Source organism: Pristiophorus japonicus, chromosome 11, assembly GCF_044704955.1.
Source record: "Pristiophorus japonicus isolate sPriJap1 chromosome 11, sPriJap1.hap1, whole genome shotgun sequence".
NCBI lineage: Eukaryota > Metazoa > Chordata > Chondrichthyes > Pristiophoridae > Pristiophorus > Pristiophorus japonicus.
The window spans coordinates 60405649-60433585 of NC_091987.1; the positions used below are offsets into that span (position 1 = coordinate 60405649).

The 27937-nt window shown below is 42.5% G+C and overlaps 1 protein-coding gene across 1 annotated transcript in view; it reads left to right on the plus strand.

Annotated features, from left to right (window-relative positions):
- usp9 (ubiquitin specific peptidase 9) overlaps nucleotides 1-27937 on the plus strand; it is a 275233-nt gene that overhangs the window by 238746 nt on the left and 8550 nt on the right. Inside the window, 7 exon segments of the mRNA XM_070892701.1 lie at nucleotides 7930-8059; nucleotides 11470-11655; nucleotides 14359-14579; nucleotides 20099-20187; nucleotides 23166-23322; nucleotides 25651-25863; nucleotides 26982-27077. Of these exon segments, the coding sequence (XP_070748802.1) occupies nucleotides 7930-8059; nucleotides 11470-11655; nucleotides 14359-14579; nucleotides 20099-20187; nucleotides 23166-23322; nucleotides 25651-25863; nucleotides 26982-27077 (1092 nt within the window).

Consider the following 27937-nt stretch of genomic DNA (forward strand, 5'->3'; position numbering starts at 1 on the left):
ATCTATATGGGTCGAGCTGCGAAACACCAAAGGGCAGAAAACGTTAGTGGGAGTTGTGTACAGATCACCAAACAGTTGTAGTGAGGTTGGGGAAGGCATCAAACAGGAAATTAGGGATGCATGCAATAAAGGTTATCATGGGTGACTTTAATCTACATATAGATTGGGCTAACCAAACTGGTAGCAATACTGTGGGGGAGGATTTCCTGGAGTGCATAAGGGATGGTTTTCTAGACCAATAAGTTGAGGAACCAACTAGAGAGCAGGCCATCCTAGACTGGGTCTTGTGTAATGAAAGGATTAATTAGCAATGTTGTCGTGCGAGGCCCCTTGGGGAAGAATGACCATAATATGATAGAATTCTTCATTTAAGATGGAGAGTGACACAGTTAATTCAGAGACGAGGGTGCTGAACTTAAAGAAAGGTAACTTCAATGGTATGAGCTGTGAATTGGCTAGGATAGACTGCGAATGATACTTGGAGTTGACGGTAGATAGGCAATGGCAGACATTTAAAGATCGCATGGATGAACTACTACAATTGTACATCCCTGTCTGGCGTAAAAATAAAACGGGGAAGGTGGCTCAACCGTGGCTTACAAGGGAAATTAAGGATAGTGTTAAATCCAAGGAAGAGGCATATAAATTGGCCAGAAAAAGCAGCAAACCTGAGGACTGGGAGAAATTTAGAATTCAGCAGAGAAGGGTTTAATTAGGAGGGGGAAAATAGAGTATGAGAGTAAGATTGCAGGAAACATAAAAACTTGACTGCTAAAGCTTCTATAGATATGTGAAGAGAAAAAGATTAGTGAAGTCTTAAAGTAGATCCCTTGCAGTCAGAATCAGGTGAATTCATAATGAGGAACAAGGAAATGGCAGACCAATTGAACAAATACTTTGGCTCTGTCTTCACGAAGGAAGGCACAAATAACCTCCCGAAAATACTAGGGGACCGAGGTTCTAGTGAGAAGGAGGAACTGAGGGAAATCCTTATTTGTCAGGAAATGGTGTTGGGGAAATTGATGGGATTGAAGGCCGATAAATCCCCAGGGCCTGATAGTCTACATCCCAGAGTACTCAAGGAAGTGGCCCTAGAAATAGTAGATGCATTGGTGGTCATTTTCCAACATTCCATGGACTCTGGATCAGTTCCTATTGATTGGAGGGTAGCTAATGTAACCCCACTTTTTTAAAAAAAGAGAGAGAGAAAACAGGGAATTATAGACCGGTTAGCCTGACATCGGTGATAGGGAAAATGCTGGAATCAATTATTGAAGATGTAATAGCAGCGCATTTGGAAAGCAGTGACAGGATCGGTCCAAATCAGCATGGACTTATGAAAGGGAAATCATGCTCGACAAATCTTCGAGTTTTTTGAGTGTGTAACTAGTAGAGTGGATAAGGGAGAACCAGTGGATGTTGCGTATTTGGACTTTCAAAGGGCTTTTGACAAGGTCCCACACTCGAGATTAGTGTGCAAAATTAAGGCACATGGGATTGGGGATAACGTATTGACGTGGATAGAGAACTGGTTGGCAGACAGGAAGCAGAGAGTGGGACTAAACGGGTCCTTTTTAGAATGGCAGGCAGGGACTAGTGAGGTACCGCAAGGTTTAGTGCTGGGACTCCAGCTATTTACAATATATAAATGATTTGGACGAAGGAATAGAGTGTAATATCTCCAAGTTTGCAGATGACACTACGCTGAGTGGCAGTGTGAGCTATGAGAAGGATGCTAAGAGGCAGCAGGGTGACTTGGACAGGTTAGTTGAGTGGGCAAATGCATGGCAGATGCAGTATAATGAGGATAAGTGTGAGGTTATCCACTTTGGTGGCAGAAACAGGAAGGCAGATTATTATCTGAATGGTGACAGATTAGTAAAAGGGGAAGTGCAACGAGACCTGGGTGTCATGGTACATCAGTCATTGAAAGTAGGCATACAGGTACAGTAGGCAGTCAAGAAAGCAAAATGGCATGTTGGCCTTCATAGCAAGAGGATTTGAGTATAGGAGCAGGGAGGTCTTGCTGCAGTTGTACAGGGCCTTGGTGAGGAATTTAGAAGAATGAGAGGGGATCTTATAGAAGCATATAAAATTCTGACGGGATTGGATAGATTAGATACAGGAAGAATGTTCCCGATGTTGAGGAAGTCCAGAACCAGGAGTCACAGTCCAAGGATAAGGAGTAAGCCATATAGGACCGAGATGAAGAGAAACTTTTTCACGCAGAGAATTGTGAACCTGTGAAATTCTCTACCACAGAAAGTTGTTGAGTCCAGTTTGTTGGATATATTCAAAAAGGAGTTAGATGTGGCCCTTACGGCTAAAGGGATCAGGGGGTATAGGGAGAAGGCAGGAGTGGGGTACTGAAGTTGCATGATCATATTGAATGGTGGTGCAGGCTCGAAGGGCCGAATGGCTTGCTCCTGCACTTATTTTCTATGTTTCTATTTTCTATGTTTCTCTCTTACATTTCAAACGTGGGTATGCAGTAGCTAATTTTGTTCAAAATATCTTTTGCTGATACAGGTTAGTACATCTTGATTTGCTTCTACTGGGGTGGGGCTAACAAGGACTGAGAATGCTCAAGAGTGCTGTATTTGTCTGAAACTTTGCAAGGACACTGCAATCTGATGCTAATACAATGGCCCCAAGTTTCCACATGATTTGCTCCTGATTTTTAGGAGCAACTGGTGTAGAACGGAGTATCTTAGAAATCGGAATTCTCGTCATTTAGTTTGCTCCAGTTCTAGTCAGTTAGAACAGTTTCACTTTGGAACATAATTTTTTTTTCAAAAGGGTGCGTGTCCGGCCACTTACGCCTGTTTTCAAAGTTTCGTCAGTGAAAACTTACTCCAAACTAACTTAGAATGGAGTAAGTGAAGATTTTTGTATGCTCAAAAAAACCTTGTCTACACTTTAGAAAATCAGGCGTAGGTTACAAATCAGGCGTAGGGGGTGGGGGGGTTTAAAGGGAAGTTTACAAACATTAAACAATTCAGTTTTACAAATAAAGAGCCATCATCAATAATAAATGATAAATACATCAATAAATCAACCAATAAATCAATTTAAAAAAATTAATAAGAATATTTTTTTTTGAATCAATAAATAAAACATTTTCTACTTACCGACTGCAGCACCGGGAGCCCTCCAACAGCGTGCTGGGATGCCCCCCCCCCCCAGTGTGTCTCTGTCAGTGTCTCTATCTCTCTGTCTGTCTGTGTATGTCTCTCATTCTCTGTCTGTCAGTGTCTGTGTTTCTGACAGCGAGGGATGGGGAGGGAGGGGGGGGGAGAAAGGAGATGGTGGTGTGGGGGGGGGCCGGGGGAGGGAGGGAGAGGGAGGTCAGGTCGGCGGGGGGGGAGGTCAGGTCGGATCCAGTCCAGGCGGGGGAGGGGGGGAAGCGGGAGTCGGGTCCGGTCCGGGGGCGGGAAGCGGGAGTCAGGTCGGGGGCGGGGGTGGGGGGGAAGCGGGAGTCGGGTCGGTGTTGGGCCTGGATGGGGGGGGGGGGGGCGAGAGCGGGAGTCGGGTCGGTGTTGGGTCCGGTCTGAGGGTGGGAAGCGGGAGTCTGGTCGGGAGGAAGCAGGAGCTGGCCGTGGGAGGAGCCTTATTCACGCAGCCCCAGTGAGGCAATTCAGCCAGAGCTAGGGGCTGCGTGCTTCGGGCCCCTCCCACACAGTTTCGGGCGCCTGGAGCTACTGCACTTGCGTGCATGTGCAGAGGTCCCGGCACTGTTTTCAGCGCAGGGACCTGGCTCCGCCCCCTACAGCTCCTGCTGCGCTGCGCCGAGGGCCAGAGGACCTGCAGGGAGGTGGAGAATCTGGAGGTTTTTTTAGGCGCACTTTGTGTCGCGAAAAACGGGCGTCCAGGTCGGGAATGCGCCGTTCTAGGTGCGGCTCGAAACTTGGGCCCATTAAACTTACTTTGTGGTGCTCTGATCACTTCTCCACAATTCTTTGGTATGTGAAGGATGCTTTCCATTTAAGAATGAAGCTATTCTGTACTGTGTATTTTAACATGGTATGGTAATGTCCAGTTTGAGCAGAATTTCTTCAAAAAAAAAATACAACTGCTTAAGTTCTGCAAAAAATACACTAAATGTCTATTCTTGTGTTCAACCGATGTTGGACATCGTGGTGCAGGTCATCATTCCACAGGAGAAACGACCTGAGCCTTTCACTGTTAGCAGATCATGCCTTATCAGCCATGTGATATTTCCCTTGTCCCTCTCTAAAAGAAGATCTGCTTTTGAAAGAACCTTCGGGTTTTCTTCTGACAGCAGCAGATCTTTTGTCTCCAATAGAGAGGTTTTAATGTAATTTCAGTGTGAGAGAGTGTGGATTGGTAATATCAACATATTCAAATGATGTACAAGACTTTGAGAGAAGACCAAGTTTCCTGGGCAATCAGCATGACTAGCCTTCGTTCTATTTTGGAACTGGACAGCGAGGACATGAACAGAGAACACAAAGGTGATCTTTTACATCAAGAAGTCGAATAATCATTACTCTGCATCAACTCAGTGTAGAATTAGCATTGGTGCTCTGTAATCTTTGTGAATCTGTCTTCCCAGACCGTGGCAGGCTTACAGAACGAAATGCTAAATGCTTTCAGTAGGGACGATAAGTTCCAGATAGCTTCACTTATTGAAGATCAAATGGTGAGACATATTGTCATCATACGCAGTCCCTTGGAATCGAGGAAGACTTGCTTCCATTCCCAAAGTGAGTTATTTGATGGCTGAACAGTCCGACACGAGAGCCACAGATCCTGTTACAGATGGGACAGACATTTGGCGAGGAAAGGGGTGGGTGGGGCTGGTTTGCCCCGCGCTCCTTCCGCTGCCTGCGCTTGACCTCTTCACGCTCTTTGCGTTGAGACTCGAAGAGCTTAACTCCGTCCCGATGCACTTTCTCCACCTTGGGCGGTCTTCGGCCAGGGTCTCCCAGGTGTCAGTGGTGATGTCGCACTTTACCAGGGAGGCTTTGAGGGTGTCCTTGTAACGTTTCCGCTGCCCACCTTTGGCTCGTTTACCATGAAGCATTTGTTTAGGGAGTCTCATATCTAGCATGCGAACTATGTGGCCTACCCAGCGAAGCTGATTGAGTGTGGTCAGTGCTTCAATACTGGGGATGTTCGCCTGGACGAGGACACTGATGTTGGTGCGCCTGTCCTCCCAGGGGATTTGCAGGATCTTGCGGAGACATCGTTGGTGATATATCTCCAGCGACTTGAGGTGCCTTCTATACATTGTCCATGCCTCAGATCCATACAGAAGGTCGGGTATTACTACAGCCCTGTAGACCATGAGCTTGATGGTAGATTTGAGGGCCTGGTCTTCAAACAGTCTTTCTCACACAGCCGAAGGCTGCACTGGCGCACTGTAGCCATGCTTTGGAGCAGGAAATGACTGGAATTATGTTTCAGGTCACTAAATAGCCCAACAGTAGTCTTGGGTGGCCTGTCAATCCTCAAGTAAGGCAAGGTAATGCCTTGCTTGCTTCCCCTCAACATGAGTCACCTTCCTGCTGTCTGAGAAAGGGCTGGCTGATCAAGATCCCGTCAGAGATTACTTCTGTACTTAAATGAAAGACATGACTATTCCCACAACTTATTGGCATTGTGGCTCTTTATGTCTTAGAAAAACAAAGTTCTAACAGTTGGTTATGTCAATGTTGCTCGCTGCTGGAAATGTTTATACCATGAAGGCTTATGATATCAAATAGAAGCTGATGTTGTAAACCTTCTGACTTAATATTCCAGTGAACTTCAAAAAAAAATTCTTACTCTTCTTGCACTGGAGCTTGGAGTTAGCAAACTGCATGTGCACACGTGGAGCCAATGTTACCCCTTCAGTCTTGCAGATAGGATAGCTTCCAAGCCACATCATTTCCTGTGCCTGATTTTGTTTCTCCGTTTTATTTGTCTCATCATTCAGTGATGATGTTTACTCACCACAATATGCTCCTTCCATTGAGAGGTACTGTTTGGTTGCCACAGGACTCGGGTCTTTATGTAGATGAGAGAAAGTAGTTTTGTCAATACATGCAATTATTCATTTGCTTTGGAAATAAGCATGATGTAAGCCTATTACTAAATGGAGATTAGCAAATTGCTACTACTTAGGTGTATTATTGTGTGTGGAGATTGAACAAATCAAGGAAGAGTGTTTGATTACCTTCCCTTTGTATGGTCTCTATCCTTTGATCTGGCCTGGAGGCGATGGAGGTTGAACAGATTCCCATCTGTTCGATAATTTAGCTCCACTCCGGCGGAGAGCTTGCTAAGGGTGAGATGTAGCATTGCAGCAAGGAAGATCGAAAAGAGCGTTGGTGCGATGTCACAGCCCTGCTTGACCCCAGTCCTGACGTGGATTGGGTCTGTGGTGGGTCCATTGGTCAGGATCACAGCTTGCATGTCATCGTCATCTTCTATCATTGAACTACAGTACGCAGACGACGCTTGCGTCTGTGCACACTCAGAGGCCGAACTCCAAGCCATCGTCAACACCTTCACCAAGGCGTACAAGAGCATGGGCCTTACACTAAACATCCGTAAGACAATGGTCGTTTACCAACCTGATCCCACCACACAGCACTGCCCACCGATTATCAAAATTCACGACGAGGCCTTGGACAACTTGGACCATTTTCCATACCTCAGGAGCCTACTGTCAGCAAGAGCAGACATTGACGACAAGGTCCAATACCGCCTTCACTGCGCCAATGCAGTCTTCGCCTGAGGAAGTGTGTGTTTGAAGACCAGGACCTCAAATCTGGCATCAAGCTCACGGTCTACAGGGCAGTAGTGATATCCACCCTCCTATCTGGCTCAGAGACGTGGGTTATATACGGCAGACACCTCCAGCGCTTCGCAAGATCCTGAAAAATCCATTGGCAGGACAGACGCACCAACGTCCATGTTCTCACTCATGCCAACATCCCCAGCATCGAAGCATTAACCACTGTCGATCAGATCCGTTGGGTGGGCCACATCGTCCGCAAGCCCGACACGAGACTCCCAAAGCAAGCACTCTACGCGGAGCTTCGACACGGCAAGTGAGCCCCAGGTGGGCTGAGGAAGCGTTTCAAGGACACCCTCAAAGCCTCCTTGATTAAATGCAACATCCCCACCGACTCCTGGGAATCCCTGGCCTAAGACTGCCCAAAGTGAAGGAAAAGCATCCGGGAGGGCGCTGAGCACCTCGAGTCCCATCGCCGAGATCAAGCAGAAACCAACCATAGACACTGGAAGGAGCGTGCGTCAACCTAGGCTCCCCGACCACTCTTTCCTTCAACCACTGTCTGCCCAACTGTGACGGAGACTGTAGGTCCTGCATTGGACTCCGAGGGACTGCCTATGATGATAATGATCCTTTGATATTCAAAATCCCATATAGAAATCTCCCTCCCAGCTTGTAACTTTTTGTTTTTCATTGCAAGACTTGGACCTACTTGCTGGTATGTTTTGTTCATGTGCTCTGCCATTCCCAGTGTCTGAATGCTGCTTACTGTGGTCAAAAAAAAAATTAGGGTGCAGTCTATAATGGAAACAATTGTATAGTAAAACAGGGGAAGATGACTTTGCACGGTGCTTTTTTTTTCTTAAAGGGACAATACTGTACTGCAATTTACCCATCGGATGATAAATAAAACTTATGCAGATTGAACTTTGGTCAAGCAGGATGGTCATATTGGAGATAAGTAATCTAACACTTTTAGCACATGATTTAGCCAAATAAAATGTCAAAGTTCACATTCATAATGACCAAGGTGGAGCCATATTGCAGCAAAAAGTTGATGCCTTTAGAAGAGGCGAGAAAATAAATGTAATCTCCAAAGAAGTGTGTGAAAATCAATCCATAGTTGTGCTGCATTATTGTGACTGATTGTGAATAGTTTTTTGCTAACTATTTGTGTTTTACAGGCTTTTGATAATTTAAGTCTCAGTGATCACCTTCTCAGAGCTGTTCTGAATTTATTGCGACGAGAAGTGTCTGAGCATGGGCGGCACTTGACACAGTACTTCAATCTCTTTGTTATGTACGCCAATCTGGGTAAGAACATAACTAAATACTTCACTGTATAATAATTATAGATTTTGTTTTTACAGTGTAACTCCCAAAACAATTTATTTGGATAATTTTCCATTTAGAGTACTGAACATTTGACACAAAAGCAAAATACTGCAGATGCTGGAAATCTGAAATAACAGAAAATACTGGATATACACAGCAGCAATACTGAACATTTGATTTTTATTCAGCTACACAAATATCAAAACTTTTTGAAAGTTTGCTCTAAACTGCAATCTTTTAATCCTTTGTTACCATAAAATCTGCCTGCTCTACTATTCCAATTGTAACTTTTTAAATAAAATGTGATAGAAACATAGCTGCAAAACTTTTTCATGTTTTTTTTAAACTTATCACTAATTAGATCTCTCCACAGCTATCCTCCACATAACACCAGTAGAAACCCAGGTTACCAACAAGGAGAATCATGAATGCAGTCTCTCTCTCACATTTTGAGAATTAGTGGCCTCAGGATATCACAGATTTGGTTCACTCTCCCATCTAGAATTTTGACAGTTTGTGGTTTAAGGCACTGCTGTCAAAACTTTTGACTTCATGAATTGACCATAAGTAGATCTCATGACACCCTCTCTGTCTCCTGGGTGGGAAGGGTTACTATTCATGATGGGCACATCAGTGTTCCTTCTTCCTTGTCCCTTTTTTCTCCCTTATCAAATTTCTGAGAGACCACATGTCTCTACAATAGAGAAGACAGCTTGATGCTACCAGTGCTATACTCAGCCATGTACTGGGAAGCACATAACCTAGTGGAGATGCCTAATTCTCTCCTTTCAGAAATTCATTGGAATGCAGCTCAAATCTGTGTCTTTGAATTTTGTGGATCTCCACCCCTCCCCCGAGAAAAGCCATCTGAACAGGCAAGGAGTTTTATGATGTGGAGTGCCCTTCTTTCTCATACCTGTACCTTCATATTTGAACCTCTCCAATCAGCTTTCCGCCCCGCCACAGTACTAAAACGGCCCTCATCAAAGTCACAACTGACCAATGTTCCCTTTAAGCTGCGCAGCGCTCTACAGCGCCCGCTGTTTCAGAGCAGAAATTTCCTCCAACTAAATAGTGGGGAGAACGATGACATTGTCTTCGATTCCATCTCTCTCCCTTCCCACTTTGAGACTGAACCAGACCGTTTGCAACCTTTCCGTCCTATTTGATCCTAAGCTGAGCTTCTGACCCCATATCCTCTCCATCACCAAGACCGCCTACTTCCACCTCCATAAAATTCTCTGTCTCCGCTCCAGCCTCACCCATCTGTTGAAACCCTCATCCATGCCTTTATTACTGCCTAGAGTCTACTATGCTCTCCTGGCTGGCTTCCCACATTGCAGTCAGTAAAGTTGAGCTCATCCAAAACTCTGCCTGTATCCTAACTCGCACGAAGTCCTATTCACCCATCACCCCTGTGCTCGTTGACCTACATTGGCTCCTGGTCCAGCAAAGCCTCAATTGTTTTTTTAAGTCTCATCCTTGGTTTCAAATTCCTCCATGCCCTCGCCCCTCCTATATCTAACCTTCTCCAGCCTTACAAGCTTCTTCCAATTCTGGCCTCTTGCGCATTCCTGATTTGTATTGCTCCACCATTGTCAGCTGTGCTTTTAACTGCAGAAGCCCAAAGCTTTGGAATTCCGTCCCTAAGCCTCTCTACCTCTTCTCCTTTAAGACGCTATTTAAAACCTATCTCTTACTGTCTTAACAGCCCAGAATTTGCAGTCGGAGGCTGCCTCTGACCACAAAAATTTCTACGAAAGTACTTGGTCCCAGAGGTTTGGAGACTTGCGGTCCTGGGCCTCTACACGAAGGCATTCGTAGGGGCCCATGTATCCCAGGGGCTTATGGGTTTCGTGTGCATCACTGGGATCACGTGGGCCGACCCAACCTATTAAAGTAGGGGGATCCCAAGGAACAACCATAAGTATGAATGGGAATACCCCCAAAAACAGAAACACTGAAAATAACTTTTTTTAAAAACCATCACACATTTCAAATTAATAAAAATGGAATTTCATGAATTATTTAAAACACACATTTAATTTTTGAAAAATAAATTTGCATATTTTAAAGGGTCTAAATATAAACTTAGCTTATTTAACAGGATTTTAAATGTTTCAATTTTTTTAATGTATTTTTCTGTACTTTAAAAAGTCTTACGCTCTTAAAAGCGGTCCTTACATCTACTTTTATCAGTCATAAGAATTTGAAGGACATTCGCTGGGCAGGACTTGGACAAATAGCCCAGCCCTCCACCTGCAGAGGCCCTTTAGTTTTGGATGTGGTGGATCTGTCAAGAGAATCGCAAGTTCCAGGTTTCGGCCCATGAGCTTCACACACCTAAACCCGAAACTTGCGTGTGCACCTCGTACGCGCCCTTGGGGAGCGCAAATTCAGGCCGAATATCTCCTTAATGTGTGTCGGTGTCAAATTCTAATTGATAATCACTCCTGTGAACCACCTTGGCATATTTTACTATGTTAAAGGTGCTGTACAAATGCATGTCATTGTTGATGACATCACAGTCAAAACTTCAATGTGGACAATATCGTTCATAAAGTGTCCTGAGCATCCTGATCATCTGTGTCCACCATGACAGGTGGAAATGGGAAAAGCAGAAAATTTGCAGATTCTGCTAAGGGAAGAAACATTGAGAGTCCAAGCGCAGAAAATTATAAAGGGCATAGATTAAGTGAGTTGGTGGAACAAAGGCAGGTGCTGTTTAACAAAGTCTAAGGTACGACACATTTGATATAAAAATGGCAGATGGGAATGTCATCTAAATGGGTAAGTATAAGGGGAGGACAAAGGGGTTTTGTGGTCTAGGTGCTTAAGTCATTAAAAGCTGGTTAACAGGTGTAATAAATGATGAGAAGTTCATGGTATGCTGGGCTACAGTAAAAGATTTCAAAGCAAGGCAGTACTACTACAATTATATGAGTGCTGGACAGATCACTTTTGGACTAATATGTTCAGTTTTGGATGCCCCACCTTGGAGGGTGTCAATCTAAAACAATTGGAATTGTTTTAAGATCATTTCCAAATGTAGTAGATATTTACCTAAACTTGTAGCTTTATTAATTGTTTCCAAACACAGTGTGCTTGATTTATTGAATACTGAACTATCCAAACATAATATGAAAAATGTTGCAGGCCATTGTACAGTTTCAGAAATTTCCAAACTAACGTGTTAATCTATTTTCATGTATATTCATATCATTGAATTTATCACAATTTTGAGCTGAACTCGTGAAAAAGAAGCATTTAGAAATGTATTTTTACTCTGTCACTTATTTAATATTTGTTTTATGATACCAGCAGGTATAATTTGATTGCAAGTTGTAATTCTTTCCATGGTTTCTCAAATTATTTAATCTTTTTACCAGGTGTGGCTGAAAAGACGCAGCTACTAAAACTGAACGTGCCTGCAACATTTATGCTTGTAGCTTTGGATGAAGGCCCAGGACCTCCCATCAAATACCAGTATGCTGAACTGGGCAAACTTTACGCTGTGGTGTCACAGTTAGTTCGTTGCTGTGATGTATCATCACGCATGCAGTCCTCAATTAATGGTAAGGAACATTAAATGATAAAAAAAGATAGATTTTTAGAACATGGAGGGTCATTTGTGAAGGGGGAAATGTTAATTTTTGATGTGGCAGAAAAAAGGATAATATACCTGTAATGTGATGTGCACAGTTGATGCTAGTGTATATTTAGTTCGTTACATTGTCCAGAATTGGATCGTATCTGCAGTGTGCTTTGTTCCCAAACCAGTTTGAGATAAATGTATCACATACAAGTTCTGTGTGACAGAATGAGTGGGAGTTCAAGTCACACTTTCTAAACAAATTAGCAACCCATCACACCTGATCTAAAGGCGTTGTGGAAATTGTATACTGGTGGAACAAAAGGTGGAACTTTTCAAGAAAAAGTTAACGTGAGGATAAGTATTTTCGGTGTGTCCTGCAGTGTTTACAAATATTTATCTCAGGAATGTTCATCAACTAACAAAATTTGATATCTTGTTGATACCAGATGGATATTTTTTCTTGGTGTTTGATAGGTGTTAAAAGAACACAAGAAATCGGAGCAGGATTAGGCCATTTGGCCCCTTGAGCTTGCTCCGCCATTTAATAAGATCATGGCTGATCTGATCATAGACTCAGTTCCACTTCCCTGCCCGCTCCCCATAACCCTTTATTCCCTTATCGCTCAAAAATCTCTATCTCCACTTTAAATATATTCAATGACCCAGCCTCCACAGCTCTCTGAGGCAGAGAATTCCACAGATTTGCAACCATCTGAGGGAAGAAATTCCTCCTCATCTCAGTTTTAAATGGGTGGTCCCTTATTCTGAGACTATGCCCCCTAGTTTTAGTTTCCCCTATGAGTGGAAATATCCTCCCTGCATCCAACTTGTCGAGCCCTCTTATTATGTTATGTTTCGATAAGATCACACATCATTCTTCTAAACTCCAATGAGTATAGACCCAACCTACTCAACCTATCTTCATAAGTCAACCCCTCATCTCCGGAATCAACCTAGTGAACCTTCTCTGAACAGCCTCCAATGCAAGTACATCCTTCCTTAAATACGGAGACCAAAACTATACGCAGTACTCCAGGTGTGGCCTCACCAATACCCTGTACAGTTGTAGCAGGACTTCTCTGCTTTTATAAACTATCCCCCTTGCAATAAAGGCCAACATTTCATTTGCCTTCCTGATTACTTGCTGTACCTTGTAGTTCCCTCTAGTACCAAACCAAATGTGTTGCAGTGAACACGGATTGGTCTTGCAAAAACCCATTTCTTAGCTGAGCACAGAGCAACACTAACATCATGTAGGTGTCTACCCCAGTTCTTCCCGTCCTTTAAGGCACTGTAGGAGTACTTCAAAAGAAGATAAGTTGCCACATGGAAGGAGTAAAAGTGAAACATGAAAGATTAATGGATGTAACTAGCAGAGTGGACAAGGGAGAACTAGTGGATGTGGTGTATTTGGACTTTCAAAAGGCTTTTGACAAGGTCCCGCACAAGAGATTGGTGTGCAAAATCAAAGCGCATAGTATTGGGGGTAATGTACTGACGTGGATAGAGAACTGGTTGGCAGACAGGAAGCAGAGAGTCAGGATAAACGGGTTCTTTTCAGAATGACAGACAGTGACTAGTGGAGTGCCGCAGGGCTCAGTGCTGGGACCCCAGCTCTTTACAATATACATTAACGATTTAGATGAAGGAATTGAATGTAATATCTCCAAGTTTGCAGATGACATTAAACTGGGTGGCGGTGTGAGCTGTGAGGAGGACGCTAAGAGGCTGCAGGGTGATTTGGTTAGGTGAGTGGGCAAATGCATGGCAGATGCAGTATAATGTGGATAAGTGAGAGGTTATCCATTTCGGGGGCAAAAACACAAAGGCAGAATATTATCTGAATCGTGGCAGATAAGGAAAAGGGGCGGTGCAATGAGACCTGGGTGTCATGGTTCATCAGTCATTGAAAATTGGCATGCAGATACAGCAGACGGTGAAGAAGGCAAATGGTATGTTGGCCTTCATAGCTAGGGGATTTGAGTATAGGAGCAGGGAGGTCTTACTGCAGTTGTACAGGGCCTTAGTGAGGCCTCACCTGGAATATTGTGTTTGGTTTTGGTTTCTCAATCTGAGGAAGGACGTTCTTGCTATTGAGGGAGTGCAGCGAAGATTCACCAGACTGATTCCAGGGATGGCTGGACTGTCATATGAGGAGAGACTGGATCAACTGGGCCTTTATTCACTGGAGTTTAGAAAGGTGAGAGGGGATCTCATAAAAATGTGTAAGATTCTGACGGGACTGGACAGGTTAGATGCGGGAAGAATGTTCCAGATGTTGGGGAAGTCCAGAACCAGGGGACATAGTCTTAGGATAAGGGGTAGGCCATTTAGGACTGAGATGAGGAGAACTTCTTCACTCAGAGAGTTGTTAGCCTGTGGAATTTCCTGCCGCAGAGAGTTGTTGATGACAGTTCATTGGATATATTCAAGAGGGAGTTAGATATGGCCCTTATGGCTAAGGGGATCAAGGGATATGGAGAGAAAGCAGGAAAGGGGTACTGAGGGAATGATCAGCCATGATCTTATTGAATGGCGGTGCAGGCTCGAAGGGCCAAATGGCCTACTCCTGCACCTATTTTCTATGTTTAACAATTTCAACAATAGAAATGAAGCAATTTGTAGTTAAGTTACAGACTTTTAAAGACACAAACGTAATGAACAATTTTATGTTTTTTTTTAGGAAATCCACCCCTATCAAACCCCTATGGTGATCCTAACTTGTCCCAACCTATAATGCCTATCCAGCAGAGTGTGGCAGATATTCTGTTTGTACGAACTAGTTACGTGAAAAAGATTATTGAAGACTGCAGCAATTCTGAAGAGACCATCAAACTACTTCGCTTCTGTTGCTGGGAGAATCCACAGTTCTCTTCCACTGTGCTTAGTGAACTCCTCTGGCAGGTGTGGAAATGTTTTTTTGGGGGGGCTGGGTGGTGGGGAGAAAGAGGGCTACTTAATGAAAACAAAATTAGTAAGATATGAATTATGCAATACTGCAGTTGCTGGAAATGTGAAATAAAAATAATAAATACTGAAAACACTCATCAGGTCAGACAGCATCTATGGAGAGGGGAAGGTAGGGTTTACATTTCAGGTCTATGACTCTTGATTAGAGCCAAATATGACCGTGTTGTACAGTATTTCTAAAAATTAACAAACCGATTTATAAGTGGATGATAAATGTATTAAACATTTTCAAAATTGCCAAAACCTACAAAAATATGTAACACAAAAAACTTTCCAATTATGACTTGTTTTCATAAAGGTGAATTTCTTACTGCAGATGCAAATAAAATTCTGACTTGTGCCTGAGAAATCACTAATTGCAACATGTCTGATCTTAAAAAATCAATCTCGTCTTTTCCCCATTTATGTTGCAAATTCAAATTCAGTTTAATTGTATTGCAGGTAATTCATAATTTTTTTCCCTTCCTATTTCTGCTACTTTTTTTCCATCCCCACCTGCTTTCCTGAAGTTGTTGACTCCTTGCTGGTGTATGGTGCCACAAGTGCTAGTTGCTCAAAATTGTCTTAATCTCACCTCAATGGATAAAACATCCATACGCAAGTCACTTCTCACTGCTTTCCTGTGCAGGGTGGGGTGGGGGACTAAATCTTACCAGTTCCAGTAATCTTCACAAATACATCCTTTCCTTATTCCCTTACCAAGGCTATATACAATGCGGATTAAAAGAGGTATAGTATCATTTTGATCCATTTGCTTGTAGTCTTACAAATATGTTTACAAATAGAATTTTATGCCTAAAAGACTTGCATGTTTGTGTTCTGAAATTTAGCTTTGAGAATCAACATGTCTGCTGGAGTGTCTATATTTTACAAATATTATAATGGTGCTCCCATTGGAGTGCATCTTGCGACTTGAGATTTATGAAAAGTACTTTTTGGTGTGACCACCAACCAATTCTTATCAGCATGGGACTTTATTATTAAGATAATTCTTTTTCACCAGTGGTAAACAATTGCAGCAACTTTTTATGTTTGGAAAATAGCAACGCTTTTAGTCATTACAATGCTATACTTGTTAGCAAACTAGTTCTTATCCCCATACTTTTAAATCTTCAAAGATGTTCTTTTGCTCTAATTTCAAATTTGTCCAACGTATTTCACCCATTCCTCTCTGTCACCTTGCAAAGTTATCACGTTGTACAGACCGAAAGTGAAATTTACACTTTAGATGTGCATAAAGCAGTTTGAATTTGCATCAATTGTATAACATTTTCAATTTTGAGGGAGGAGCATGAGGCAGCAGTTTCCTGCAGTAGGAAATCTGTTCTTTCATCTCCCCCAAATCTATTGCTGAGTAATTAGTCACTTTTCACACTCCACCTCCAGGCTTGCCTCTCTTGACGTAAGTGATATTTACTTTGCACAAGAAGCATGGTTGGTTGTGGCAATTCTAATTAGAAGAAAAGAATTCTGGAAAAAGCACCTGATGCCTTCTTGAATCATTTCAATGATAATCTTGCACTACAGCCTCTTGTAATTAATGACATTTATTTGATGCATTTACTTATAAATGTCTAAATAAATGTTTATTTTATTTTTGCCAATTTTCTCCCTTTGTTGAAGGCATTGACTCCCTCTGGGAATACATAATAAATGGTAGGATACTGAGATGTGTAGAGGAACAGAGGCATCTTGGAGTGCAGGTCCACAGATCCCTGAAAGTAGCAGGACAGGTGGTTAAGAACGGAATACAAGATACTTTTCCTTTATTAGCCAAGGCATAGAATACAGAAGCAGGGAGGTTTTGCTTGAACTGTATAAAACACTAGTTAGGCCACAGTTAAGAGTACTGCATGCAGTTCTGGTCGCCACATTGCAGGAAAGCTGTGATTACACTAGAGAGGGTGAAGAGGAGATTTACAAGGATGTTGCCAGGACGAGAATGCAAACCTGAGAATTTTAGCGATAAAGAAAGATTGGATAGGCTGGGTTTTTTTTGGAAGGAAGGAGGCTGTGGGGAAATTTAATTGAGATGTATAAAATTGAGGGACCGAGATAGAGTGGATAGGAAGGATCTATTTCCCCTAGCGGAGAGGTCAATAACCGGGGGCATAGAATTGAAGCAATTGGTAGAAGGATTGAGTGGAGTTGTGAACTTTTTTTACCCAGAGGGTGGTGGGGGTCTGGAACTCACTGCCTTAAAGCGTAGTAGAGGCAGAAACGCTCATCACATTTAACAACTACTTGAATATGCACTTGAAGTGCTGTAACCTACAAGACTACGGACCAAGAGCTAGAAAGTAGGATTAGGCTGGATAGCTCTTTTTCGGCCGGCACAGACTCATCCGGCCTCCTTCTGTGCCATAAATTTCTATGATTCTATATGGTCCCACGGACATTGGACATACTGTACACAGTGGTACTTCATCCAAGTCATGATTTATGTGAGACCTAGAACAGTTTATTTTGACGCACAAACAAAATACTGCGGATGCTGGAATCTGAAATAAAAACAGAAAATGCTGGAAATCTCAGCGGGTCAGGCAGCATCTGTGGAGAGACACGGAGTTAATGTTTCAGGTCGATGACCCTTCATCAGAACTGATGAAGGGTCATCAACCTGAAACGTTAACTCTGTTTCTCTTCACAGATGCTGCTTAACCCGTTGAGATTTCCAGCGTTTTCTGTTTTTGTAGTTAATTTTGGCAAGCTGCGCAACTTTCTTTTTTCCAGCTTGACAGTCAAGCCTGATCCTACACACACCCAAAGTCAACACCACCTTTTCAGTAGCGCTTACGAGGTAGTGTTGGGAGCAGAAACCATTTTCCCCTCCCTGACCCAGGAGCACTGAAACCAGTTAGAATAACCTTTTACTACCTTACTGGAATCAGCAGTTATCACTGATTGGAAAACCAACATGGTAACCTTTTGGGTTGTCCTGCTGTCACTTTTGTTTTTTTAATCTTTTTTTCTTAACTGAAAAGATTTGGGAATGAGTTGTGTTTAGATTTTGTGTTTTAAAACATTTCAAAAAGATGCAGGGTGTAGCAACTGACAGACAGGGTTTATTTGTTGATTGGTCAGGCATTGAAGAGATGTATGAAAGCTGACCATGCCATTTTCTGGAAATCACAATTCACTGTCATCTTCACACTTATAGCAAGTCACATAACTCTAAATTGATTTAAGCCAGGATGGATGTTCATTTTAAGAATAGCAGGAGGTGTTTCTTTGTGACCCAGACACCCAAGGGTGTAGGAAGAGGTATTTTGATTTATAGAAGGACCTAATCACTGGCAATCACAGCAAGGGAAAGGAATCAGATGGAAAACCTCCCACTTGCTCTGAACACAGAGAATAGGAAAAAAGAAACAAATTGGGCAACCAGTGAATTTTTAAATTAGACTGCGAGATGTGGGCCTGGAGCTGAAAGATGCAGGTGGTCAGTTTTTGCAGCTAGAAGCTGTCTAGAAAAAAAGATCATGCCAAAAACAAGGTGGTCAGCCCATATGAGGGACGAGGCATGCGGTATATTTTTTTCCTCACATTTTGAGGAGAGAAGTAGAATTGAGTGGTGAAAGCAAAGTATGTTTACAACTGTTGTTCTGTATTCACTTGCTGTTTGTAAAACAACATTTCGGATGAGGCCTCATTTCACCTGGTATTTTTCAATCCACCTCCTGAAAGATTGTAGAAGCACACGTGGGGCCACGTGCAAAAGATGCAATATCCGGTTCAGATCACAAGGCGTCCTATTATATTCCTATTGTATAATTTGATATTGGCAATATAAACACACCTGCATGTAAGACACTCAAATTGTTTACGGGAATAATCATTGCACCTTTACCAGAGAGAATATGTAAGGCAGACTTAAACTTGTAACACTGTTACATACTGACTTTACCAACTCATCCAGGGAGCTAAATACCTTGTATGTCATTATAACAGTCTTTGGAAAGTCTACCTATGAATATGTTTGTTTTGTGATTGGCCCCATCTGAAGGTAACAGGAGCTCTACTCACATAGTTGGCTATTTCAAAGGAAGAGTTTTCCATTTGTGCATATTTTGTCTTTTTCTGCCAGTTGGGAAAGTTCAATATATCTGTGAATATACATAAGAACATAAGAAAAAGGAACAGGAGCAGGCCAAACGGCCCCTCGAGCCTGCTCCGCCATTCAGCTCCACTTCCCTGCCCGCTCCCCATTACCCCTTATCGTTTAAGAAACTGTCTATTTCTGTCTTAAATTTATTCATTGTCCCAGCTTCCACAGCTCTCTGAGGCAACGAATTCCACAGATTTACAACCCTCTGAAGAAATTTCTCCTCATCTCTGTTTTAAATGGGCGGCCCCTTATTCTAAGATCATGCCCTCTAGTTCTAGTCTCTCCCATCAGTGGAAACATCCTCTCTGCATCCACCTTGTCAAGCCTCCTCATAATCTTATACGTTTTGATAAGATCACTTCTCATTCTTCTAAATTCCAATGAGTAGAGGCTCAACCTACTCAACCTTTCCTCATAAGTCAACGACCTCATCACCTAGTGAACCTTCTCTGAACTGCCTCCAAAGCAAGTATATCCTTTCGTAAATATGGAAACCAAAACTAATCGCATTATTCCAGGTGTGACCTCACCAATATCTTACATAGCTGTAGCTAGACTTCCCTGCTTTTATACTCCATCCCCTTTGCAATAAAGGCCAAGATACCATTGGCCTTCCTGATCACTTACTGTACCTGCATACAATCCTATGTATTGCATAGCATTTATAGCACTGAAACATGCCACTCAGCCCAACAGGTCTCAGCTGGTGTTGACACTCCGCACAAGTCTACCCGATCAAACCCCTTCATAATTTTAAAGATGTCTATCAAGACACCTCTGAGCCTTCTCTTTTCTCGAGTAAAGAGCCCCAGCCTGTTCAGTCTTTCCTGTTCGTTACAACTTCTTGGTTCTGGTATAATTCTTGTAAATATTTTTTACATCTTCTCTAGTGCCCCTATATCCTTTTTGCAATATGGAGACTACAACTGAGCACAGTACTCTGTGTGGTCCTACCAAGGTTCTATACAAGTTTAACATAATTTCTCTGCATTTCAATTCAGTTGCTTTTGAAAAGAACCCCAGTACTTTATTTGCATTTTTAATGGCATTTATGTTTAAGGAGTGTACTGACAAGAGGATGAGATATTTTGGATTCTAGATTGTAAAATCTTTGTGCACTGCATAAGAGCAGAACTAATGTACAAGTGTAGTCCCTCCTTTGTTTAAAAAAGGGGTTTATTATGTTGACTAAAGTTGCATTTTACACAGAACTTTAAAGTTTTTTAAAAGCTTTAAAATCAAGCTGAGGAGATACTATAAAAGGATTGTCTTAGACGTGGGGTATATACTGTCACTTTATTGAAAAAGCTGTTCCACATATAACATTTAACATTTTCATTCCTAGGTGGCATATTCTTATACCTATGAACTTAGACCCTACTTAGATCTTCTACTGCAAATCTTGCTTATAGAAGACTCTTGGCAAACCCACAGGTGAGTCTGTCTGTAATGAGGCTTCGACATTCATGAACGAAGTGTTACAAAGTATGTTTTGGAATTTTACGGGTTGAGAAAATAGCAGTTGTAATTGAGTATGTAACATCTAATTAAAAGCTTTTAATTTGTGTTTCTTTTTCCAACTACACACAACATTTCTCTTCTCTGTTGAAGGCATTAAATCGCGATGGAGCACAGTTACACAGATGGTCATTGCCCTTTGTTGCCTCACCACTGTACTCTTCTTGGGCCCAATTTTGGCCATGACTTGCTCCAATTTTTTTGGAGTTATTTGGTTTTTCTGGAGTAAGTTTTAAAAAAAAAAATGCCATTTTCCCCAATATATTTGCTCCAGAGTAACTTAGTTAGGCATGATTTTTTTTTAAGTTTTTTTTCAAAAGGGGACGTTCCCAGCCACTTTAGCCAGTTTTGGCCATTTATGCCACTTTGGCCAGCTAAAACTTAGTCCAAATCGACTTAGGTCAGTGTATGTGGCCAGCTCTGAAAAACATTGCGGGCAGCTAAGAATTCGGCGCAGGTTAGTACATTTAAAGCACCAAGACTGACAAAGCACTGAACAAAGGCCAAAAAGTAATAATCAATCAATAACAAATAAAAAATAGAAGTCCTACCTTTATGCCAGAAACAAGTTTTTAAAGTTTCTCTCTCTCTCTTCTCCCCTCCCCCCCCACCTCCCCATCAAAACACTCTTTTCCCCGCCCACCCCCCATCAAAACTCTCCTCCTCCTCCTCTTTCCTCCCCCCCCCCCCCCCCCCCACTCCGAATCTAAATTTTCCTCACTAAACAAAGCACAATCATCAATAAATAAAAAATAAAACTCAAGTCCCACCTCGGCCCGGAAAGTCAGCGGGCCTGTCGGCTGGTGCGGGAGGCCACTCGGCCGGGGATAGGGGCTGCGAGCATCGGGTCCTGCTCACAGCCCGCAGGACTCGCTGGGAGGGCGAGGAGCATGCGCGCAGACTCCACTGCGCATGCGTGCAGCTGCCGACAGTGTTTTCTGTGCTGGGCTGTTGCTCCGTCCCCCACTGCACTATGTACACCACACTGGGACACTGGAGACTTGGCAGAGCAGGCAGGATGGGGCCACTTTTTTTTGGCGCTGTTTCCAGCGCGCAGAGTCGCCGCATTTAGGGTAAGTGCGCCGTAAAAAGGGGTTGGGGAAAATTGGGCCTCATGTGTGAACCTTGACAGATTTTTGACCATGCGGCTCAACCATCACAGCCAAAGTCCAATCTTGACCTCTCACAAGGCTCATGCACCTGGGCCTGCATGGTTCACTGGATAGTGATCAGCAGTAGGAACTCGAGCTGGTTTTGTTTTCCCCTCCCGAGCCCAGCCACAGTTGCCCAGGCTTGAGCTAAGCTGATTTGTCACAGACTCGGGATATCCTACCCTCTGTGATACAGTTGTATGCTACCTTTACCAAATGAGCCATTTAGAGAATAATAGGGCACAGTTCGTAAAAGCATGGGAATGAGGTACACTTGCATATATTCAAATGCTAAAACCACCATATATTCCTAATTAACATACCAAGTACACAATTGATATTTTTGGAAAAGTTCTTTGAGCTACCATTGTACACTGATGAAGTCCCTATCTGGCTAATGTTTTTGAGTCTTCCTCTGCTACATTTTTGTTTACCCGAAAACTTTGATCATTTTCAAGTTTACTTAAAGTTCTCAAGTTACACTGCTGTTACATTTTTTGACCATAATTCAATTACTGGAACTATTCATTGGCTGCGTGATTTCTGATTTGCCACTATGCTTGCTGCGGCGAATTCTAATCAGTTGTCCACCAAATTTTGGCAAAAATTACAGCTGGGGGATCAGGAGCATAATGATCTAACTTATGGCATATATCGCCATTATCGCCATTGCAAAGAATATTTTTACCATCTAATCAAAAAATAAAATTAGTTACAGCCAACTTGAGTGCAATTTCTGGTCTTGCTTTTAATCTGTCTTTTGAACATTTTTACTATCATTTTCTGCTTGCAGCCCTTTAATCAAGTTTAATTTAATTTTGCTTTCCCTTTTATAAAAAAAAATCTTTGAGTGTCAGAAGATAGCAAACAATTTTTTTTTAATCATAAGGGTCTGCCTAAAAATTACGTGTTATCTGCACAATTGCTCCCAATATTTTATAAGCTTCATGGTGAATTTTTAAAAATTCAATTTCATTCACAAGGCTAATTCTTCTGGATGTATCTGAAGGACACTTGACAAGTTTGAACCTTGTGTAGATTGTTGCTGAAGCTCCATTTGAAATGTGTATAATTTTGGGCACTGTACTGTTGTGTTAGAGATGGTTGAGAAAAGCAGTTTGGACTTGGATTGTAAATTAGAGAAAAATCTGAGGGTACTGAATAGTGGTTTTAAAATGCTGAGGCATGGATAATGTAGGTGTAAACACATTCTTTAACTTGAAATATAAGCATGGAACTAGAGGGCATAAATATAAAATTAATAAACAAGATGTGAGAATTGGGAAAATTCTTTTCCTATCAAGTTGCGTGCATAAGATTGAGCTAAGATAATTATTGCTGTGTCAGTTGCCGAATACTGTATGGAGCATGTTAATTATGTTCTAGTATATTGCATCATCGAATGGTAGATGAATAGTTTGCAGTATGATTCTCCATACATTGTGTTTTGGATCTTGGGCTATCGACAGAGGCACCAATTAGTGGGAAGTCACTTCCTTGAGGAGAAATGTATTTGAGAAATTACATTTGGTGCTCCATCACACCTCCGAGCGTTGATATAGTGTGGTTGCTGCAGGCTTTTGAATAGATTATGTCCTTGTCTACTTAGCTACAAAAATGGTACCCAGCATCAGGGAACTGAAATAATTCGTTTAAAGACAGCTTGTGTTTGGGTACCTCAAACATTCCAAGTCTCCACTCGGATACTAAAATTTGATTTGTAAAATGTCTCTCTTCTTACAGGATTCATAATGCCCTAAAGGGGATTCCTGATGACAGAGACGGGCTGTTTGACACCATCCAGCGTTCTAAAAACCACTATCAGAAGAGAGCATACCAGTGTATTAAATGCATGGTTGCCCTTTTCAGCTCCTGTCCTGTAGCCTACCAGATCCTCCAGGTAAACATTTTTTTTTATAAATAAGGTACAAGCAGCAAACCCACAAGCCTCTTGGAGTTTGGCTCAGTTTTTCTGGCTCAGTCTTGTCCTCAGCAGTCATCTTGTCTCCTGCAACCTGTTCAGCCCCATTTATGAATTGCCATGTTCTGTATCACGGGGCAAATCCTGTTTGTTGAGTGGTTTGCAAGATGAAATAGAAGTAATTCATAATTTCCAGTGTTGTGAAATCACATTATGCTTTCCAGCGGGGTTTTATTTAACTAGCGAGTAAAGAAGCATTGCTGTCTTTTGGATTTGCAGTCTGTAATCTGTTGTATGATCTTTTGGGATCTTGCCTGTTGCTGGTGGCTATTAAGTATAATGTTCCAAATGGTGAAAATTGCTTTCCAAATTCATTTCTACATATCATACCATCAGAGGAAAATAGGTAGGGGCTGAATGGGAGTACTTTGAAAGAATAAAATGAATCTCTTTGTTTTGATAGAAGTGTGGAGTTTCTTTCACAATGGAAAACCTTAAGTAGGTTCTTGCTCCTTGTTGGGCAGCTTCAGTGACATTGTGGGGAGCATCTCTGAACAATTCCATTGAAAGCAACAAAGGGGCTATTATACCAAACTAACATGAGAGCCACTCAAGCTGATTTGAGCTGGAAAACACATTACAACCTGGGAAGCAGATTTGAAGTTGCACCCTTGACTGATTTTCAGCAGACCTACTCCAGGACGAATAGGGGAAAACCCTATCATTGATGTCACCGGAATGGCCTACTGGAGAATTATTTTTAAAGCTAAGGAATTTTAAATGAGATTATCATTCATTTTTATCAAATGAGAATATTTCAAAGAAAATTATTTCCACACACAAAGGTGCACACTTTGTTTCCTTCCCTTTAAGTTACCATCACAGACAAATGCCCAAAAGAATATTTTTTTTATTCGTTCCAGGGATTTGGCCGACGTTGGCAAGGCCAGCATTTATTGCCCATCCCTAATTGCCCTTGAGATGGTGGTGATGAGCCGCCGCCTTGAACCGCTGCAGTCCTTGTGGCGCAGATACTCCTTAGTGCTGTTAGGGAGGGAGTCCAGGATTTTGACCCAGCGACGATGAAGGAACTTCCAAATCAGGATGGTGTGTGACTTGGAGGGGAAAGAGGTGATGCTATTCCCAGGCACCTTTGCCCTTCTCCTTCTAGATAGTAGAGGTCACGGGTTTGGGAGGTGCTGTTGAAGCCTTGGCGAGTTGCTGCAATGCGTCTTGTAGAGACACTGCAGCCACGGTGCGTCGGTGGTGGTGGAAGGAGTGGATGGGGTTCCAATAAAGTACGCTGCTTTGTCTTGGTGCATTTATCAGAGAACTTTTACATAAGAATGTAAGAAATAGGAGCAGGAGTAGGCCATGCGGCCCCTCGAGCCTGCTCCGCCATTCAGTAAGATCATGGCTGATGTGATCATGGACTCAGCTCCACTTCCCTGCCCGCTCCCCATAACCCCTTATCCCCTTATCGTTTAAGAAACTGTCTATTTCTGTCTCCATAGAACCAGGACAATACTATTTTTTTAAAGTTACATCAGTATATTGTTTTTAAGCCTATTGCGAAGAACCTTGATGTACCCATTGCATCCCATGCACTCCCACAGATATCCTTTTCTAAAAGCATTAGCTTCTATGCCCTGGTTCCTTACCAATTGGCCATTATTTGTGAGTCTAGCCTGGCTGCTCCACTATGAGGGGCATCACAACTAAGCTTGATCCTATCCTTCTCTGACATCCACACATTTGAACTTTGCATCTAGAAGTTGTATGGGGAAATCGTGAAAGAGAACTTAGATTGTCTTTCCTTTGACCCCGCACCCCACTTCCACCGCGTAGGGAAACTAAAGCCAGTCATTATCAGTTACTGCAGCACAGATCGATGATTAAACCTTGAATTTTTTTGAACTATGTGGATAAGTGCAGTAGTTAATGGTGAACTTACATACTGAGTCATTCAGGGAGCTCTGGTTGCCTTATTTTTCCCCTTCCTTCTTGGAGACCAGTTAAACCTCTTGCTCAGACTAAAATCTGCTAACTTCATACAGGTAGTCTTTCCAGGACTAAATGGCTCAGTAACATACCACATTGACAAGGCAGGCTCACTTTTTATATATCATGACAGAATCTTAAAAAAAGACTTGCAATTTATACAGTGCCTTTCACAACCTCATGACGTCCCAAATGCTTTATAGCCAATGGGGTACTTAAGAAGTGCAAATACTGTTGTAATCGAAGAAATCTGACTGAGTGAGTAATCCATTTTTATATATGCATTTTACTGAAATGATTGTGCAGAGTAACGGGGACCTGAAAAGGAAATGGACCTGGGCAGTGGAGTGGCTTGGAGATGAGCTGGAGCGTCGACCATATGCTACAAATCCACAGTACACCTACAACAACTGGTCACCCCCTGTACAGAGCAATGAAACATCAAATGGTTACTTCCTAGAGAGGTCTCACAGTGCCAGGATGACTCTCGCAAAAGCATGTGAGCTGTGTCCAGAAGAGGTAAGGAATTAAGCAAAACAGCAAACAATTTGTAGACATTTCTATCTTCAACAGTACATTTTTGCCCAGTTTTCCTATCTATTTAACATTTGAAAGAAGATTAAACTAGTGCTGTCTTCCCTCTACCTCTCGCTCCCTTCCCTTCCCTTCCCGCCCTCTCGCTCCCTTCCCTTCCCGCCCTCTCGCTCCCTTCCCTTCCCGCCCTCTCGCTCCCTTCCCTTCCCGCCCTCTCGCTCCCTTCCCTTCCCGCCCACTCGCTCCCTTCCCTTCCCGCCCTCTCGCTCCCTTCCCTTCCCGCCCTCTCGCTCCCTTCCCTTCCCGCCCTCTCGCTCCCTTCCCTTCCCGCCCTCGCTCCCTTCCCTTCCCGCCCTCTTGCTCCCTTCCCTTCCCGCCCTCTCGCTCCCTTCCCTTCCCGCCCTCTCGCTCCCTTCCCTTCCCGCCCTCTCGCTCCCCTCCCTCATAGAAACTTGGAAATTGGAGCAGTAGTCGGCCATTCAGCCCTTCAAGTCTGCACCGCCATTCAATATGATCATGGCTGATCATCTATCTCAACACCATATTCCCGCTTTTCCCCATAACCCTTGATGCCTTTTTGTTTCTAGAAATCTATCTATCTCTCTCTTAAATATATTCAGTGACTTGGCCTCCACAGCATTTTGTGGTAGAGAATTCCACAGGTTCACCACCCTCAGTGAAAAAATTTCTCCTCATCTCGGTCCTAAATTTCCTACCCCGTATCGTGAGACTGTGACCACTTGTTCTAGACTTCCCAGCCAGGCGAAACATCCTCCCCGCATCTAGTCCATCCAACCCAGTCAGAATTTTATATGTTTCAATGAGATCCCCTCTCATTCTTCTAAACTCTAGTGAATACAGGCCTAGTCGACCCTATCTGTCATCATACGACAGTCCTGCCATCCCAGGAATCAGTCCGGTGAGCCTTCGCTGCACTCCCACCGTCGCTCCCGCCCTCCGTCGGCCCGCCCCACTCAACCATGTTTAAACTCCCTCTTGTTCAAGATTAATTTTTGCACTGTAAAACATACTCAACATCTTCCTGTATATGAGCACTATGCAGCTTTGCTCCTTCTTGCTTACTTAATATGTTGATATTTTAGGAGCCAGATGATCAAGATGCACCAGATGATCATGATTCTTCCCCACCAGAAGATGCTCCTTTATACCCTCATTCACCAAACTCCCAGTATCAACAGGTAAGACTTCTGTCTTTCACTGTCCTATTATTCTTTTGCTAGTTGTGCTTGATTTTAAAAAATCCTAATAATTCCCATTAAATCTGTTACAAAACTTTTGGTATGCTAAATGAAAAATGGGCATAGTCCAATCCTTGAAATTCAATATAAAGAAATGTTATTGCTATGCAGCACTTTCTTACTCTAGGTATATTTTTTTTAATAAGATTTTGGAAATTATATAAACTTTTTGCAATACTGTTTAGTGGTTACATTTGAGACATATTCCAAATCTTATTTGATGGGAAAATAGATAGGTTTAATTACATCTAACAGCATAACCGGTGCATCACTTCTGTGCACCAACTGTCAGGGGTAGAAAATGGTCATTTAGAAATTCAGTTTCATATCAGAGTAAATTGCAATATATAGCGCAGAGTAGGATTTTTTTTTTTCATTTTGACTTTTGAAGTGAACTTGACAAGTAATTTCCTCACCTATTGTTCAATTCAGTAAGAGATGTACAGTGAACCATGATCCATGTGTGTAAATATGTACTTGTCTTAAATTCTCCTGTGAAGCTCCTTGGGACATTTTACTATGTTAAAGGCGCTATATAAATAATTATTGTTGAGCACTAATTTGTTGCCTCGTGACGTTATTCATCAATTACTTCATGTAAGTTGAATTGATAATTTGTAACTTAGTTTAATATGTCCACAAGACCCAGAAAGATTTTTATTTTTGTGTGCACCTAATCTAACTTTGCTTTGTAAACAATTTTCTGCTGCTTTCTTGCACCAGAACCCCTTTGTTCTCGCTTGCTGGCAGAATCCTGTAGGTGCAGAACAGAGAAGTGGCATAAGTACACAAGCGATATT